The sequence below is a fragment of the Meles meles genome, chromosome 2 (genome assembly GCF_922984935.1).
Source record: "Meles meles chromosome 2, mMelMel3.1 paternal haplotype, whole genome shotgun sequence".
NCBI classification, from domain to species: Eukaryota; Metazoa; Chordata; class Mammalia; order Carnivora; family Mustelidae; genus Meles; species Meles meles.
Genome location: NC_060067.1, coordinates 107,932,869 through 107,952,076, shown reverse-complemented (window position 1 = coordinate 107,952,076; position 19,208 = coordinate 107,932,869). Strand labels below are relative to the sequence as shown.

At 34.9% G+C, this 19,208-nt stretch overlaps 1 protein-coding gene across 3 annotated transcripts in view; it reads left to right on the top strand.

The window, feature by feature from the left end:
• Positions 1–19,208, top strand: part of BANK1 (B cell scaffold protein with ankyrin repeats 1) — a 306,359-nt gene that overhangs the window by 134,199 nt on the left and 152,952 nt on the right. For all 3 annotated transcript variants that reach the window (XM_045987184.1, XM_045987189.1, XM_045987175.1), the window contains exon 7: positions 7,620–7,816. In XM_045987184.1, coding sequence (XP_045843140.1) covers positions 7,620–7,816 — 197 coding nt within the window. The remainder of the gene's footprint in view (positions 1–7,619; positions 7,817–19,208) is intronic.

Sequence of the window (19,208 nt, the reverse complement as noted above, 5' to 3'; positions counted from 1 at the left end):
GTGGGGCTCAATCCCAAGACCCTGAGATCATGACCTTGGCCCAAGGCAGAGGTTTAACCCACTGAGCCGCTCAGGTGCCCCCCCCCCCACTCATATTTTATGTAATACAAGAGATAACAAAACTGTAGCAAAGGGATTTAATGGAACACTATTTCCCTTGTGCATTTAATTTTCACTGTCAAGGCTTTAGAAATATAATAACCCTAGCAGTATTTTTTGTTGCTTGAAATTCTAAATAGGCTTCTGTGTTTACTATTTCAACAGGATGTGGAGAATGGCACCTCACGTGTTGGATTTGTCTTCTCCTGTCACAGAACAATCAGATTCATACACCCAGCAATGCTCCGTTTTACAGACCCCCAGAAATACTAACATTTTATCAGACTCCAAATCCTTTGATGAAAGAAATGAAAATTATTACCTTTCTTCCACCTTCACAAATGTCATCCTTACTCTTTTAATTGACATCTGATTAGCATTCGGGGAAAATTACCCTAAAACCATCTGTGGCATGGCTTCTAACCCAGAAGAAAATCAGAAGTCCCCAACCCCTCTAATTTTATAAATGAAGAGACAGAGGTCAGGGAGATGAACTTTCTTAAACATTACAGATTGAGTGGCTGAGCTGGGATTAGAAATCAGGTCTCCTGACTTAACTTTTCTTTGCTGTGTGCTTCATTGTTTTGTCCTAAAGTGACCACCTGCTCATTCTACTTTGAGTGAATAAATATTTATGATTCTAGATAGTGATTTATGAGAACAAATGGATTACATAGCCATGCACTTCCAGTTTGTATCATCATCTTTTAAATTTTTAAAGCTTGTATTCCAACCTTGGGTATATTCCCATTCTATTATTCTGGTGAGCAAGGTTAATCTTTTGAAAGCTTTGGTTTGATTACTTCAATCTAATTATTGGCCACCTCTTATAGGGATTACCTTGAACTTTTAGAAATGGCTCAGCACAAACAAATATATGACTCAATTTCTTTACTATGTACCAACTCACTTATTTTTATTTGCAAAACTAGTGAAATTGGAATTTCCTTGAAAAAGGAGAGACATTTAATTCTGTTCTTTTGAAATTAGCATTCAAACAACTGAAACTGAAAATTTATTTCATCCAGAAAAAAAGTCAAAAGCAAACTGGCCACACTTTAGTGTGAATTGTGGTCTCTTATTTACACCTTGATAATAAAATTCATTGCATCTGCAATGAATCTTGATTAATTCAATGAAAATTTCCATGAAATGAAGCAGATGTACACTACAGAGTAAGCAAATTTTATAAGACTTTTTATATCTTCTTAAGGAATCCATTATTTTAATCTAATAAGTAAGGTTATAAACTACTTACAAAATAAATGTTGTATGCACAACAAAGGAAACAATCAACAAAACCAAAAGACAATTAAGAAAATGGGAGAAGATATTCACAAATGACATATCAGATAAAGGGCTAGTATCCAAAATCTATAAAGAACTTATCCAACTCAAAACCCAAAGAACAAATAATCCAATCAAGAAATGGGCAGAAGACATGAACAGACATTTCTGCAAAGACATCCAAATGACCAACAGACACATAAAAAAGTGCTCAACATCACTTGGCATCAGGGAAATACAAATCAAAACCACAGTGAAATACCACCTCACACCAGTCAGAATGGCTAAAATTAACAAGCCAGGAAACAACAGATGTTGGTGAGGATGCAAAGAAAGGGAAACACTCCTGCACTGTTGGTGGGAATTTAAGCTTGTGCAGGCACTCTGGAAAACAGCATGGAGGTTCCTCAAAAAGTTGAAAGTAGAGCTACTCTACAACCCAGCAATCGCACTACTAGGTATTTATCCTAAAGATACAAATGCAGTGATCCAAAGGAGAATGTGCACCCCAATGTTTATAATAGCAATGTCCACAATAGCCAAACTATGGAAAGGGCCTAGACGTCCTTCAACAGATGAATGGATAAAAAAGATATGGTATACACACACACACACTGGATATTATGCAGCCATCCAAAAACTGAAATTTTGCCATTTGCAATGACATGGATGGAACCAGAAGGTATTATGCTAAGCAAAATAAGTCAGTCAGAGAAAGACAATTATCATATGATCTCACTGATACGTGGCATTTGAGAAACCATAAGAGACTCTTAATCTCAAGAAACAAGCTGAGGGTTGCTGGAGGGGTGAGGGGTGGAAAGGATGGGGTGGCTGGGTGATAGACATTGGTGAGGCTATGTGCTATCGTGAGTGCTGTGAGTTCTGTAAGACTGATGAATCACAGACCTGTACCCCTGAAACAAATAATACATGACATGTTAATAAAAAATAAAAATAAATGTAAATTTAAGAAAATCACTAAATGGCATATGAGCTAAGACTAATAGGACTCTGTTTCTCATTACAATGTTCATCACAAGAGGCTATTGCTCCCATTATAACAACAAGCAAGATGATTTTCAAAATGAGTATCTCTTTTTGAATCCAGCAGAAAATTAATGACAAAAAAACCCAAACAATCAAATTCCAGAAAGAGTCCTTCATAAGAAAGAAGAAATTCGTGACTTCCTTTATCCTTTACAGAACAATAAGAACTCACTATTGATGAGGAGTAAAGAGAAACCAGCTGAATGTTTAGCAAACTTTAAGTGTATATATTAGGCTTGTGTGATGGACAAAAATACCACGGAGCTCCAGTTATAGACTGCATCACCCTCTACCTCTCTTTTGTAGGCTGTTACAAGTGCACAGAGCTAGTATACCAAGGGCTGGAGGGCAGGAAACCTGAGAAAGTTCCTTGAAAAACATTCTGACCCCTCTCTGAAGTCCTGGTCATGGCTGCTGAAGCGTGAAAGGGGTCAGGTTTGCTGAGACAAATTCCACCAAAGCTTTTACCATGTGCTTACAGAGAGCATATGGAGAGCAAGTTATAAATACAGAGAGGCAACAAAGCTGGAAGAAATATTTCCAAGCTATTGTGATGGTAAGGAGTCTGTCTTAACCAAGTATACTACAGAGGCCTCACAAAATCTAAAAGAGATATTCTGATGTGAATTCTGGAGGCAGGACTGGAGGAAAAAAAGAATGTCTGGTAACCCAAAAGCTGACAGCCAGTCTGTACAGCAGCTGAGGTTTCTTGAGTCTCAGCAAGGCTCAGATGCCAACCTGTGCTGAAGAAAGTTGTGATCCTGCCCTCAAAATATTTGAGGCCAGTTGTTAATGGAAGCTAAGTAAAGACGCAAAAATGACAAGCTCAGTTCATCGACAGAAAAATTTCACTCCATTCCCAAATGTAGTTGTCTGACTGAGACAATGGTATGCCTTATTCTGAGGGTAAACATTATTTACTTGAGCTCTTTAATACAGTACAATAAAAAATTACAAGAAATATGAAGAAGGAAAAAAAGGTGACCCTTGATCAAGAAAAGAGACAGTGATTAGAAGCAGACACAGAAATGTTACAGATGTTGAAATAATCAGATGTAATACTAGAAAAGCTATGATAAATATGTTATAGAATCTATTGTAAAAGTTAGGCAACATGTAAAAAGATAGCAATTTTATCAGAGCAATAGAAATTATAATAAAAAAAGGAAATCCTAGAAATATACAATATCAGAAATTTTTAAAAAATTAAATGGAGTTAATCGTAGAAACAACAAAGAGGAAAAGAGAATCAGTAAACTTGAAGATGGTCCAAATAAATTATTTGAACTGAAAAAGAGATGAAAAATCTAGACTCAAAGTAAAGCCATAAAAAAGAACAAGCTCAGTTCATCTACATATTAATTTGACTCAATTCTGATCCACACTGCATAGAATAATATTAAATAATCTAACATATGTGTAATTGTATTCCCTTAGTAAAAGTGACAGAATGAAGCAAAAAAAAAATTTAAAGAAATAATGGCCAAGAATGACCCAAAATTGATGAATCACATCAGTCCACAGATTCAGTAAGCCCTGTAACTCCCAAGCAGAATAAATACAAAAATATCATACCAACACACACCATAGTTTAACTGCCAAAAATCAAAAATAAATATAAAGTCTTAAAAGTAGTTATAGGGGGTTGAGTAGGAGAGGGTGAAGAATTTGTAGTGGCGAAAGCACATTCCATACAGGAAAACAATTTTAAGAATGGTATCTGACCTCTCATCAGAAATAGAGGCTGGAAGACAATACAATACACATGCATATATGATTCCACTTATATGAAATCCAAGAAGAAATAAAACTTACCTCTGTTGATAAAAATTAGAAAATGGTTGCTTCTGAAGTGGAGAATTGACTAAAATGAGACACAGAATTTGCTACCATGATAGAAACTTTCTTTTGCTTGTTTTGGGTGGTAGTTGCATGGATGTATAAAATTGTTAGAATTCATTAAACTCAGTGCAATTTTAAATCATACTTTCATAAAAAAAAGCTTAAGCCCCAGAAACACAAATATCTTTACACGAAAACATTAGTGATCATGTGATTACAAACATGCCTGTTCAAGATACAGAGGAATACATTCATATCTCAAATTCTCGTAATAATCAAATCAAGGTGAAAATAAAAAAAGGATGATTTTTATAAAGAGCATACATAAAAGCCTGAACTAGTTCTTAGCATAATCATACCTGTATTGGCATGAATATCTTTATTCATATACATAAATATATTATATTCACATGCTGAGTATATTTAATTTGATATTCTACAAAAATAATGCTAAAGATCATGATTTAATTAACATTAAAATAACCCAACATAGTTCCTATGAATCATTTCAAATTCTTTGAAAGGTTAGCTCTGTCATATTTTAATTTAAAAAACTTAAATTAGAAATTTTTTCGTTATTAACTATGTATATTAGCAGACTGAGCATTTCCAACTTAATGAAAATAAGCAGGTAAAATAACCTCATCCAAGATAATAAAAAGGGTTGCTGTAAATGATTTATTTAGGCCAGTTTAAAACTGATTCATCATTTAATAAAGGACCAACTATTCTGGAGTAAAGCTTTCAAGATCATACTTTGGAGTAATGAAAAGAATTAGGGATCTTATAGTTGGAACAAAGATGAATTAGGACAAGGATGCTTTAATCTATTGACACAGAAGAGAGAATATTTATTGAATGTCTATTATGTTTCAGACACTTTGTTGGGCACGTTTTCTGTGTTATGTCCCTTAATCATCTCAATAGTCTTACAAATTTGGAAGAGAAGGCTAGGCTCAGATAATTAGTAGCCTGTTGAAGTTCACATAGTGAATGCCGACTCTAAGCCTGTGCTTTTGTGACTATTGTATTCTACATTGTCCAAAGGTGCTCGTTCGCTCTCTCTCTCTCTCTTTCTGTCAAATAAATAAAAATCTTAAAACAAACAAACAAACAAACAAAACACAACATTTCTATTACTGGTTAGGAAAATAAAAAGATACCCTCTAAGCCTCTTTCATGTCTGTAACCTCACCAAGTATTCTAGTATATTAATGGATTTTAAACTGCCACTAAAAATGAAGCAGAGAAATGGGAAATAAAGAAGCCAACCTTCAAATCTGTAGCACCGTTTCCTATCACTATGGTCTTAAATCAATAGAACTTCTTCCACACGTGTCAGAAAACACAGTTCACAGTAGCAGAACTGGTAAGAAAGACAACCTGAAAATCCATGACCTCTTGTCCCAGTCCTTCTTACACTTTTTGATGTACAAGAGAGATTTTTAATGAAGTTTGTTGCTGTTGTTTCTAATATTATATTATTTTAAACTTGAGGGATTTACTGACAGGGGTTTGGTGAGGTTAAAAGGTGACTGTGTTCCCAAAATGATTAAACATTTCTTTAATGATAAAAACGTTTTAAGTTGCATTGACAGTGATTTAAAAGTTCACCAGAATAGCAGTATGCAAGAATAATGCATAAAGTATTGATTGCCAGGTGATGTTTTTTATTTATGGTATGATGTGTCAGTGAGAGAGATAACCAAGGACCTGTAGAAATCTGATATTATCATGTCAATATTTTCTTGTTTAAATTTGCCCTGGTTTAATTATAACAGAAAATTATATTTCATGGTGCCTTTTAATAAAAATAAGTAAATAATTATATCTTGATACCTTTTTAAGTAACTACATTTTTATTTTGAAGATGGTACCTACTTTAGACAGTTTCAGCTTTCACAGGCTCATCTTCATAAAATATAAGAATACCATATAAGAAGGGACCAGTGCATTATCATTGAAATATAACCATGAAATTTACCGATAGCCGTTTAGTACTAACACATTTTAAACGGTGAAATATTTCCTTAAAGCAAAGTTCTTAATGTTCTTAATGTATCCTGGAGGTTTTTATTTTGTTTTCTATTAAAACATATAAACCAACAAACTAAATAATTTTTTCTGCCCTGAGACACCCAAGTGAATTGAAAACTCAAAGTCTCATTTCCTCATTTCCTTTTTTGTTCCTTTAGTCTACAAAATAGCAAAGAGGTAAATGAAGCCAGATTCAGTTTTCCAAAATATTATGGAAGAAAATTGACTTTTGTTTTGACACCTTTGTTTCTGTTGCCATAAGCCTTCCAGTTGCTTGCTCCTTGATAATGCCACAGCTATTCAAGCAAGCTGGTGTGTAATTTCTGTGACACATTTTTTCCAGCTAGGTGTGAAAATATAGAATAATAACAAAACAACACTCATTTCTGTGTGTATGTGTTTTCACTGAGATAGCTATTTACATTCACTGTTTTACAGTTATACATAATTAATACTTCTAATTGATAGTTAATAACCAATTTTGAAACTCAAACTCTCAAACATTGATATGAAAGCTGTAAAATCCTGATGGATATTTCCATGCTGAAGATGTTTATCAAAGTGCTCACCTGTATTTTCTGTTGCAGTTCCTTTTTGAAAGAAAAATTGTACATAGAAATCTCATATAAACTTTCCAGCAATTATGTGTCCATCTCACCTTCAGAAGGAAGCAAAGTAAGCATGGCAGTAGAAAACACAGAAAGGTTTTATAGATGGACCTATTTAATATTGTTAGTGTTTGGCTAATGTTGAAATAGATTAAAAAAGAGTTATTACAATATGATATTTGTGTTCTGTTTTATTTTGTATTTAAGAGATTGATGTGCTTTTCCAAATTAAACTTACCCCCCAAGTAAGAGGGGGGCATTAGTGCTAGTGATAATATTAGTTTCTATTTATTGTATGCTGAGAAATACAAAGAAGGAGATGCTTCATTGTTAAAACCACTGATGGTGGGGCGCCTGGGTGGCTCAGTGGTTTAAGTCTCTGCCTTCGGCTCAGGTCATGATCTCAGGGTCCTGGGATCGAGCCCCGCATCGGGCTCTCTGCTCAGTGGGGAGCCTGTTTCTCCCTCTCTCTCTGCCTGCCTCTCTGCCTACTTGTGACCTCTCTCTGTCAAACACATAAATAAAATATTTAAAAAAAAAAAAAAGAACACTGATGGTTTCTTACATGCAAAGTCACACTGAAAATCTGTTCTACTTTGTGAGAATTACTTTTAGGAGTAGATTGTGTTTGACTTTTTCTTGTGGCATTCCAGACATGATAAAAACACATTAATCCTTTGCCTGTTATGCTTACAGATACTCATTTCGAAGAACTCCCAACTCTTCTCCACTGTGCAGCAAAATTTGGTTTAAAGAACTTGGCTATTCATTTGCTTCAATGTTCAGGAGCAACCTGGGCATCTAAGGTGAAAAATTTCGCGGGTTCAGATCCAGCACATATTGCTGGAAGGCATGGTCACAAAGAACTCAAGAAAATCTTTGAAGACTTTTCAGTAAGAGTTGTTTTTTTTTTTCCATTTTATCTCTAAAACTCTTTCATAAAGCCTGTCTGTGTGTGTATGTGCGTGCGCGTGTGGGCATGCGCACGCACACACTGCTCTTTTGGAAATGATGCTACTGCTCGGCCACTTTGTAGTGTCTTTTGGTCCTGAGTCATTCATTGTGTTAAAAAGCATTTTTCAAGATAGGTCAGCTTGTTTTATTATCACTATGAACCAGCTCTGACTCCATGCTTCCTCCCCCAACTAGCTCTTCTTTAAAACTTGTCTTTCTGGCTTCTGTATAGTCTGTTCCATATTGAAGAGGAGATGGTGAAAAAGCAATGAAAACCCATTACCTTTATTATTTTTTCATTCAGGAGTCTAAGTAAGACACTATTAGGCTTATAAAATTAGATAATTATTAGGTTAAAGAAAAACATTTTGATAATCATTCAAAAAGTCTATTCCATAAAAAGTTTATTCATGTTGCTTAAATTTGTTTCTCATATGTGATTCCTTTTCTCTCTCTGTTAAGCCCCAGATCCTTATTATGGAGATTGAAGCCCCAAATTTCAGAAGGATATTAGCTTAGAATTAGTAAGAATACAACCAAGAGAAGATTTTGAAGGAGGGGATACTACCTTAGTATATAGAATACACTTTGTATTTTTATAATTAGCTTTAGAAAAGAAATTATTTTCTCTTGTAACAAGAGAAATGTATGTACATTTTGCTCAAGAAAGTGAATTATGCTTCTGATGGCTGTTTGGAACAATAATTGTCTTGGTGACTATGTCAAAATTTGTCTTTGGATTCTCAGGAGATAAATAATTTTCTTGCCAAAGAACAGTTAATATAGACCATTGAAATGCTATTGGAAGCTTTGGGTCGTTTTTAGCCTTCATTCTGATTATTAGATTAAGTCAATGTAATGTTGGACTTTATAAATCATTGATTTTATAGATTTCAGAGAGTGAAATGATAACCAATCTATCTTTTTTCTCACTTTTGAGAAATAGCACAATAGAATATCTGTTATTTCTATTTAAAATAAATACAGAAATGAATAAATAAATAAATAAATTCAGAAATTAAGTTTTGTAACAAAATTGAAAAGGTACCTATTTTTATTCTTTATCTTTCAAATCAGGAATAAGAATTATTTTTATTCCTAAAAAGATTTCAGATTGTGACTCTCGTGTATCTAATGAGTGCATTCATTTTAGTAAGTATCTACTCTCTACAGTCATTGACCGGTATATGGTATATGGTATATGTCTCAGGTAAGTCAATGAATCAATTCAGTCTTGAGCATATTTGCCTACAGTACTCTTGTGCAGTGTCCGTGGGTTGCCTGTGTCAATTCTGTACAACTCTCTTCTCAAATTTTTAACTACTGGTGGACTTAAGTTAAAATTTCCTATGAAAATCTGTAGCATCCAAGATTAGTTTCTAAGATAAACCCTGATTTTGGGAGTGATGCTTTCACTTTTCATTTTCCAGTGAAGATTCAGCTTTTAACAGGTACAGCCCCATGCAAACTGCATGTGCCCCATAAATAACATGAAACTAGATATGAACTTAAGTTCAAAGGTAGGATTTGATGGATATGGGAAATAATTTTCTTTTTCTCTCACATCTGTATTTGTATTTGTACCTCTGCTCTTGCAGTAATAGCAATGATACAAGCTGATGGTATTATGGTATTATTATCTATGCTGGTACTGAAAACATGAAAGAAGTGTAGGTGTTAACTAGATAACATTCTCAAAAAAATGAAAGCTACTCATTCATAATGAAGAAATTCTGTTCATAGATTAGCATGGATAGCCTAGATAGAAATTTTTGCCTTTAAGTCACTGTTCACTCTTTTATAATGGCTACATTCTAATTTTGCAGTTATACTTGATCATTTATGCTATGAAATTTATTAAGTGATTTTCTGTATCTTGTCTCTTTGTGAGCCATTAACATTTTGCCAGAATGTCTATAGTAGACATTGCCATTATAGATGGGATAGATGAATTACTTTGTGAATGTTCTGATGTCAATAAGGAAGTAACTGTAACAGTTACAAGGGACAGAAGTTTTGTTTTTTTTTTAAGATTTTTATTTATTTATTTGACAGAGAAAGAAATCACAAGTAGGCAGAGAGGCAGGCAGAGAGAGAAGGGGAAGCAGGTACCCTGCTGAGCCGAGAGACTGCTGCGGGGCTCCATCCAAGGACTCTGAGATCATGACCTGAGCCAAAAGCAGAGGCTTAACCCACTGAGCCACCCAGGCGTCTCTGGGACAGCAGTTTTATAAGGGCATATTATGGTTATGAATAATTAAATATAACAATTTTGTAAGCTGCCAAAGGCCTTTTCACAAATGTGTGGTTAAGGAAACAGGAAGAAATATGTTTCAGGTTGTGACACACATGAAAATTGTTTTTCCTGTTGATTTATTTTTCTGATTATTCTTCTCACTATCAGTTTTATCTAAATAAATCCAAACATCTTATCTTCTTAGTGAAAGTATGCCAGATAAAGACACGTTGAAATTTTGTATTCTAAATTACAATAGCTAAGTCTTTTTAAGAGTATATCTAAATCTTATAGAGAAAAAAATGCGCAATCTCATTATGCTGCTATAATACTTTGTTTCTTTAATAGTTTTTACATAGCTTTAATGTTATAATCACATTCTGATAAATCTAAGATTGTGACATATGTGTTCAGACTTTCCATTACAAAAAACCTTTCCTTTAATCATTGTTTCAGAATTGTTGAAAGGAATAGATATTCTTCCAGGTTTGAGGGTTACAATCCAATGAACCATATTTCTGTACAGAAGAAATATGTATTTTTTAAATTCAAACATATTATGCCCCCAACTGATTGACTGATGTGTTCCATTCTTTCCAATCCCCCATCAGTGAAACACTATTAATTCTAGAATTTCACAGAGAATTACAACATAGTGTGTTTGGTCATTCTGAATAAAATGGTTAGAAGGAAAAAAGCAATTGTGATTTTTAAAAACATAGAAAAAGAGAGAGAGAACCATTGGCAAGCATTCATAAACAAACAAGTGCTATATCTTAGTGAAACTATATGAATAATAAGAAAAAAGAAGAGAAGAAGCTTCAAATTACATCTCTTACATTTCTTCATGACATTTTTTCCTTTCAGAAGCTAATAATTTATACATAATATATGAGGAGAACTTTTTATTGTGAATGCATAGCTTTCATGTTTTAAGAACATCATCAAATTAATACCTACATTTCTTTTCAGGTTTTCAGTACTATTATAGATAATAATACCATATATTTCTATGGTCTTTCAAATAAATTACTCTATTTTTGGTTTCTGACAATGTCTCCTGGGAGAATCACTCTGAAAGGTGGATGGACAAAGAGGGTAAGGGTTGGTATTTAAATCTACAACCAAATGCGAACCACGATTTACTTAACAAATTTCTTGAGGAGATCTCAGACTATTGCAAATAACAAAAAGTAATATTGACAACTAACTCAGCCCTCTAAAAAGTCAAACTTTTAAATACAAAAAATAGCTGAAAAATTGAAAGTAAACCGGAACTTGGCCACAAATTAAGTCATACTTTGTGATTCAGCGTATACAGCAAAAATTAGAATGTGTTTTAAACAAAATAATATGTGATATTTCCTTATATTATCCAGACTATGTCACCCCATCCATCTCCAGTTTAGCACACTTAACAAAATGATGACATCAGTGTGTAAATGGACAGGGAGTTAGAGATATATCCTCCTCTCTTGGCTGAAAGTGGAGTTGGAGAACAGATTTTACTTCTCTTTGGAGCAACATTCAGATTATCTTTTTCTTCCACCACAGTGTTCTCTTATGTAGTTTTATGTGTGTGTGAATAAGATCTTAATCATAATTTTCATTATTTCATTATTTAATTTTCATTAAAATTTTAGGAAACAGAAAATCAGCTTCCCATGCACTTTCTCTAGCTGGCTTTTCAGAAGGACTCTTCACTGGAAATCTTTCAGTTCACATCTCTGATGAGATTTCTGTGACATCTTGCTCTCATTGACTTACCCCAACACTGCTCTTTGACCCTGTGGACAGTGGGCTTGTGTGTGTGTGTGTGTGTGTGTGTGTGTGTGTGTGTGTGTACGAGAGATAGAGAGAGAGAGAGAGAGAGAGAGAGATTCTGCTCCTCTAATATATGTCAGACAATGACCCTGGAATTTTTTCAAATGGTCCAGAGTTTGGAATGAAAGTACAGAGAAGTAGATGTTGAAACACTTTGAGAATCCCTTCATAAAGCAATGATTGACTGGTATAGAGAAGCTACTATTCAGAAATGAGAAATTAGAAATTAAACTTCATGTTTAGGCCAGTGAACATCACTTAGCATTGCTCACTTGGTGTTCTACATACTATTTGTTCTCTAGCAAATTGCTCATTTAGTTTAGTATATGTTAGTATATACTAATTCAGGCTAAATAGCAGCATACTCTGCTTTGTCAATGGAATTTTTCTTCCTGTAAGTCTAGAAGCGCATAATGGGCAATGGGTTCCCTTCCCATCCCAATTTTGGATGCACAGAAGGTGTTCAGCATGTATTTACTCTTGATGAGGCAGAAGGTAAGTGTCCAGTTTAAGAGCTTGTTTGATCTCACTTACTCAATAATATGCTTAACTAGGTCCCATGATATAAATAAAATAGTTGGTCATATTCTCTTTATATTCAGGATTTTTAAAAAAGTTTAGTTTTAGAGAATTCATGGACAAATATCCCAACTGCTAACTTCAGCATATATATTTTTTTAATGAGCTCCTTGGAAGATAAAAGTTATTTATTTATTTATTTATTTTTAATTTATTTATTTATTTATTTCAGCAGAACAGTATTCATTGTTTTTGCACAACACCCAGTGCTCCATCAGCGTATATTTTTAATAGGCCAGCCTACAATGAGTTTTAAAACTCTGGCCTATGTTCAATATTGATGTTCTGTTAGAAGTGAAGAACCTGGAACAAGTCACATAACTGCACTCGACTGCAGGCATTACAAATTCATGTTTCAGTTATGCTTTTGGAACTACTTAGCAACCTCTTTCTAAAATCCCATTAAATGCAGCATAGTGGATTTTACAGAATTTTGTTCCTCTGTAAGTCTGCAAACCCAGTTTTAATACTCTAACTCTGCAGCTCTAAACATCCTGTTAAATTCCCTCAACTCCTCTCTCTTCTTTGCCAAATTTTCCATTTTTCTCTACACACAGGGCCTTGGGATTCAGCCAGCTCTGGATTTGAATCCTGATTTCATCATATACCAAGTTTGCATCCTTGAACAATCTCTTCACTTTCTCTGGCATCGGTTTCTATATCTGCAAATGGAAAAAAATTATTCCTTATTGGTGTTTTTAGGACCTGATAAAATAAATGTGAAAAGTATTAAGTATATAGTAGATCCACAATAAATTATATTGCATCCACCTTCTTTCCTTTGATTTGTTGTTATTTAAATCAATTTTAGTTCTCCTCATCAATCATACTGTCTCTTCCTCTTCCATCATTAATCTCTCCCATTATACTGACTCCTCCCTGAACAAACATGTTCAAATACATATATGTACACCTGTGAGTATGCACACACAGGCACACACACAAACACACACACACATTCCAACAGCTCTGCTTTCTCTTCAATTTGTTTTTCAATATCAGAATTAACTGAAATTATAGCTCTTCATTTCGCTCTGAAGCTGCTCTCTCAAAGGCCATGAATAATCTACCATAGATCAGATCCATTGGCTTCCTCTAAGGTGTCCTTTGGCTCAGGCTTTGGCATAGGTTTCCATGACCCTGCCATCTCCCTAAATTTCCACTGATCCCTCGTGAGTTTCTTCTCTTACCCCAACAGCTAAAGTTCTTCCTATACAATCTTTTCTTATGACTGATAACTAAGTCATTGTCTTTAACTTGGGCCTTTCTCCTGACTTAAGACTCCAGGTACAGTTTGCAAACATTGTTATCTTTGATGTATTTGCTTCAGACATGGGCAGTCTCCAGTGTCCTAAGAAGGGTCGCACCCCTGTTTATGGTGGTTAAATGGTCTTTAAAGTCCCTAGCAGCCTTATGTTTTTATAATTATTTGTCTTCTAATTCTTCAGAAACCTTCCAAACTTGAGTTCTTTTATTTTTCTCGGCTTCATTAAAACCAATTAGCTTGTGTAGAACAGATAGTCTCATGCTGTCACTTACATACCTGCTGGTCAAAAGGAAATGGAATTTCAATGAGTGCAAAATTAATCACAAATGTTAATTAGAGCAATCAGTATTGACACCATAGCTTTAGTGAGTAGACCTCATGAAATAAACAGAATGATATTATGCTTTCAGAATGAAAGTATACAAAAGCAAATAAATTGAAATTTCACTGGTAAAATAGGAGCCTTAGAAATTCTTGTCTATTAATTGACTTTGAATTTCAGTCATTCTTGGTGGTTGAGGATATGAAAAAGTATTTAATGTAATCCAGTGAAGACAGGGTTTATACTTCTCTACTGGTATTGTGGCATGGTTTCAACTTTATATAAAGCCCTCTCCAAGGTCAGATTACATGAGAAAAATGGAGGAGCATATATATTTTTTAAAAAGAATATTCATCAAATATCAAAGCTCTGTGCCAAGCAGGATGATTTCTTCATTCTCCTTATGTAGCAACACCTTCCTTGGATATATAAGGATGTGAGAAATTAAAGATTATGTCTGACTTATTTTGCCTCCAAAAATACAAAAGAAAAATAAATGGTACCAGTTGAAGTCTAAATCTTGGGTTTGTTTTAAATAAATTAATCAATTTTCACTTGAACTGGAAAATCAATAATCTCTTTCATTTTAGTTTGGCAAGTCAAGTCATTGACTTATTCAACAAGTATTTCTTGAGTACCCATTATGTATCAGTATTATTCTAGACACTGGGAATTCAAAACAGACCAAATCTCCTGTTGTCATAGAATTTAAACTCTAATGGGGAAGAAAAAAGACCATAAACAAATAAATAGGACATATAATGTGTCAAATGGACATTAGTGTTTAACACCAAGAAGAAATAGGAAGCATAGCATTGTGTTGGGTGGTACATGGGAGAGATGTGAGTGGCAGTTTTGAATGAGTAATGGAGAAGTCCTTGCTATAAAGGCAGCCTTTTGGTAATGACTTTAAAGCTATGAAAACCATGCAGATATCTAGAGGAAAACAGTTCCGATAAGAGAAAACTAGCACAGCGAATGCCAAGACCCAGGGGTGAATGTGCCTGGCATGTCCATAAAAGAGCAAGTTGGCAGGTGTTACTGAAGCAGAATAAATGAGCTAGAAGGAGAATAGTAATAGGGTCAGAAAGGTCACACAGGTCAGTATCTGAAGAGTGGTGTAGGCAATGGTGAGGATTTGGGAGAATGAAAGCCATTAAGGAATTCCAAAGAGAGGGTATGACAAGTTCTGATTTAACTCCTAACTGCTACTTTGACAACAGACTATAGAGGGCAAGAGCAGGTGGGATGAGAACTGATTGGAGACCATCCCAATCATCCGGAAGATAAATAACAAAATGACAGCAGTTTAGACTAGGGTAACAGTGGGGGAGACTGTGAGAAGTGGTCAGATTTGAAATATTCCAGTATTTTACAGGAAAGCCAACAGATTTACTGATTATTTGGCAGCAAAATGGAAAAGAAGTGAATAGTTACTGATGTCTCCAAGGATTTTGGTACAAGGAATGAATTGCTTCCTATGTATTGAGAAGAGGAAGATAGTGTGAAGAAGCAGTTTGCCAGGGAAGATCAGTAGTTTGATTTTAGATATGTTAAATTTTAAATGCTTATTAGACATTGTGAAGTTTAGAAGTTGAAGTGATGGGGGTACCAGCAGAAAATAATGAGCAGTAGGCCTTGAGGTAGAAAGAGACATCAGGAAAAAGCCAGAAAGAGGGAAATTTTCACAGAGGAGGTGGTCCCAACTGTGTGCAGTGTTACTGACAAGTTAACTAAGGTAAGGACAGAGAATCCACCTTTGGGTTTAGCACTGTGGCCATCAAAAGCAGTTTGTGGGAGGTACAGTCAGAGGTATGGGAGAAGTAACAAGCCATGACATGATTAGAGAGAGACAGTTCTTTGGGGTATTTTACTATAAAGGGAGGAGAGAAAAGGTATTGTAGCCAATAGGGAACATGGGGTCAATAGAGGTGTTGGTTTTTCATTTTTTTAAAGATTGAAGAAGGTGCCTGGGTGGCTCAGTTGGTTAAGTGTCTACTTTAGGCTCAGGCCATGATCTCAGGGTCCTGGGATTTAGCCCCACATTGGGCTCCCTGCTCAGCAGGGAGTCTGCATGTCCCTCTCCTTCTGCCCCTACCCCTGCTCAAGTGCTTGTTCTCTCTCATTCTTCTTCTCTTTCAAGTAAATAGTCTTTAAAAAAATAATAAAGATTGAAGAAATTGAGGAACCTGGATGGTTTAGTTGCTTAAGTGGCCAACTCTGGATTTCTGCTCAGGTCATGATCTCAGGGTCCTGGAATCGAGCCCCATGTTGGGCTCCATGCTCAGCAGGGAGTCTGCTTGAGGATTTTCTCTCTCCCTCTCCCTCCACCCTTTCCTCCCTCTCTCTCTCTCTGAATAAATAAATGAATCATAAAAAAAGGGTTGAGGAAATTACATGCTTGAATAGGATAAGAAGGATGTGAATACCAACAATATGCGTGTAGGTCCATTTATGTGTGTATATTTATATATTTCTCCTTAAAAATTAATCATAATAAGAAGTCTTTCCAAATGTTGAAAAGATGGAACAGTGATTCACTGGGAGAACAGAGAGATTAAGATAACATCCTCTAAGGGTGCATGAGCACCATGATACTTTGGGAATGATTCTGGTGACTATTTTATTCTAATTTAGTTTTCCCAAATATTATTGGGTGTGTCTTATCAGCTGTGTATGGAAACAAGTGTGAAGCATATTCTATATCAGACATACATTCCCTCCAACAGGTTAGAAATCTTTGGTGAAAATCATTTAGGGAAGGAAAGACACAGCCTCCAGCTGGGATGAGTATCTTGGAGAGAAAGGGAGCTGACAGGGGTAAAAATCAGAGTGTTTTCATCTGTCAGACATTAATGTCCACTTGCATTGACAAATCTTAAACTCAAATCCTCAATTTGAGCCTGTGGCTTAGACTTCATTCGAAACAAGAACCTCTCTGCCTTTATTAGTGTTTAATTTGCTTTTTCTCTGTACTGCCGAGTCCACTTATTCAAATCTGGCTCTCACTAAAATATCAGTAAGCCAATTAATCCATTTCCTTAATGAGAACTCTCTATTACAAGAATGGGTTACTGCACAGATTTATATTGAATCTATCAATCTTGCACTGGGTGGGGAGAGTGCCAATTATCTGAGCAATCTAGCTCATTATGGACCGCGTTGCTGAACAAGCCTGCAGACGATTACAGTAGCATCGTGAGAATGGGGAGGTCTTGGAGTTGATTATTTGCTGAAGACCTGTTACATATGTGGTTGGACTAGAGGCTCTATGCACACTTCCCTTTTCCATGTTCTCCACTATTCTCTGGGGGACTGTTACTTTCTTTACATTTTGGGAAGTGGAGACTCATAAGTTGGAGAGTTAGTGAAATTTGGAGGCAGAATCTTCATCAGATGGCTTCCAAAAGAGAACGCTAGCTGTTAAAATAATAAGAACCTACTAACTTTAGGGTCTCACTATGTGAATTCTGTAATGATTAGAATAATTCTTCTCAATTTTAGCATAGACTATAAAAGTGGAAGAGAAAGGGAATGGATCTTTGTATCAGCACAAAGGGAGTCAGAATGATCTAAATTTTAATAATAAATACTGAGCGAGCCAGGTCCTCGCCTCCAATCTGCTTATGCTCTCTACTCTTGGTCTTCCAACCTTATACCCATAAAATGCTTCTAAATTGAATGTGACCTCAATGTTATATTGTTATCACTAAAATCACTCCCCCATATTTATTGAGCACTCATTCTGTATCTGATACAATAGGATTGTTAGAGGAGGGAAGGAGAACAGAGAAAACTCTGTACTTATATTTTTCTCTGAAATCCACTTTATTAACTATCAGAATGTTGTAATTTTCCAAATTATATATACAAAGGCCTTTGGAATTTATAAAGCTTATAATTTTTAAACTTCCCCATGAATGTATTTTAATATTTCAGTTAGTTCAAGAGTTATTTTAATACCTAATATTTTATAATTTTAAAAATTGCATAAATGATGCATGAATAGTCCATATTATGAATTTTTTTCTTTCCTTTTTAGAATATTAATCCTGAAGTAAATGTAGCAAATAATATTCACCAAATTTCCTTTTAAACAGATTATATTGTAATAGTCCCTCAAACAGAGAATGAATATGGTTTTGTTTGTTTGTTTGTTTTTAGTCTGTTTTCTACTTATTAAGTCAATAGAGGTTTTCGATTCCCAGAAAAACTTAAGTGGTCATAATCTGAGTATTAGAGATTGGTATTTAGCAACAGTAAGCTAATGCTGTTAGCCTTTCCCTTGTGCTTATATTCTAGTTAGTGGTGGAAAGATAGTAAATGAATAAACAAACAAGGTAATTTCAGAAAATGATATATGCTATGAGTATTTTTAATTAAAGAAATGAAATTCAATTTAAATGTAGTTATAAAAATGGAAATTTGTCACATTGTGCTTAATATCAAGTGTTATAAATATAGATCTCCACTTAATATTAGATATTGTGGTAGCTTCATAACATAATCATGTGTTAATATAATTCATATATTAACAAATTCAAGCTTAGATTCTATTTCCTTTATCACACTATCAATTTGACAATAGTACATCAGAGTTTATAATTACATATTAATGTATGTGGATATGTGTTTAATATCTGTCCCACATTTGGAGAACAGTGTGGAGATTCCTCAAGAAATTAAAAATAGAGCTTCCCTATGACCCTGCAATTGCACTACTGGGTATTTACCCCAAAGATACAGATGTAGTGAAAAGAAGGGCCATCTGTACCCCAATGTTTATAGCAGCAATGGCCACGGTCGCCAAACTGTGGAAAGAACCAAGATGCCCTTCAACAGACGAATGGATAAGGAAGATGTGGTCCATATACACTATGGAGTACTATGCCTCTATCAGAAAAGATGAATACCCAACTTTTGTAGCAACATGGATGGTACTGGAAGAGATTATGCTGAGTGAAATAAGTCAAGCAGAGAGAGTCAATTATCATATGGTTTCACTTATTTGTGGAGCATAACAAATAACATGGAGGACAAGGGGAGGTGGAGAGGAGAAGGGAGTTGAGGGAAATTGGAAGGGGAGGTGAACCTTGAGAGACT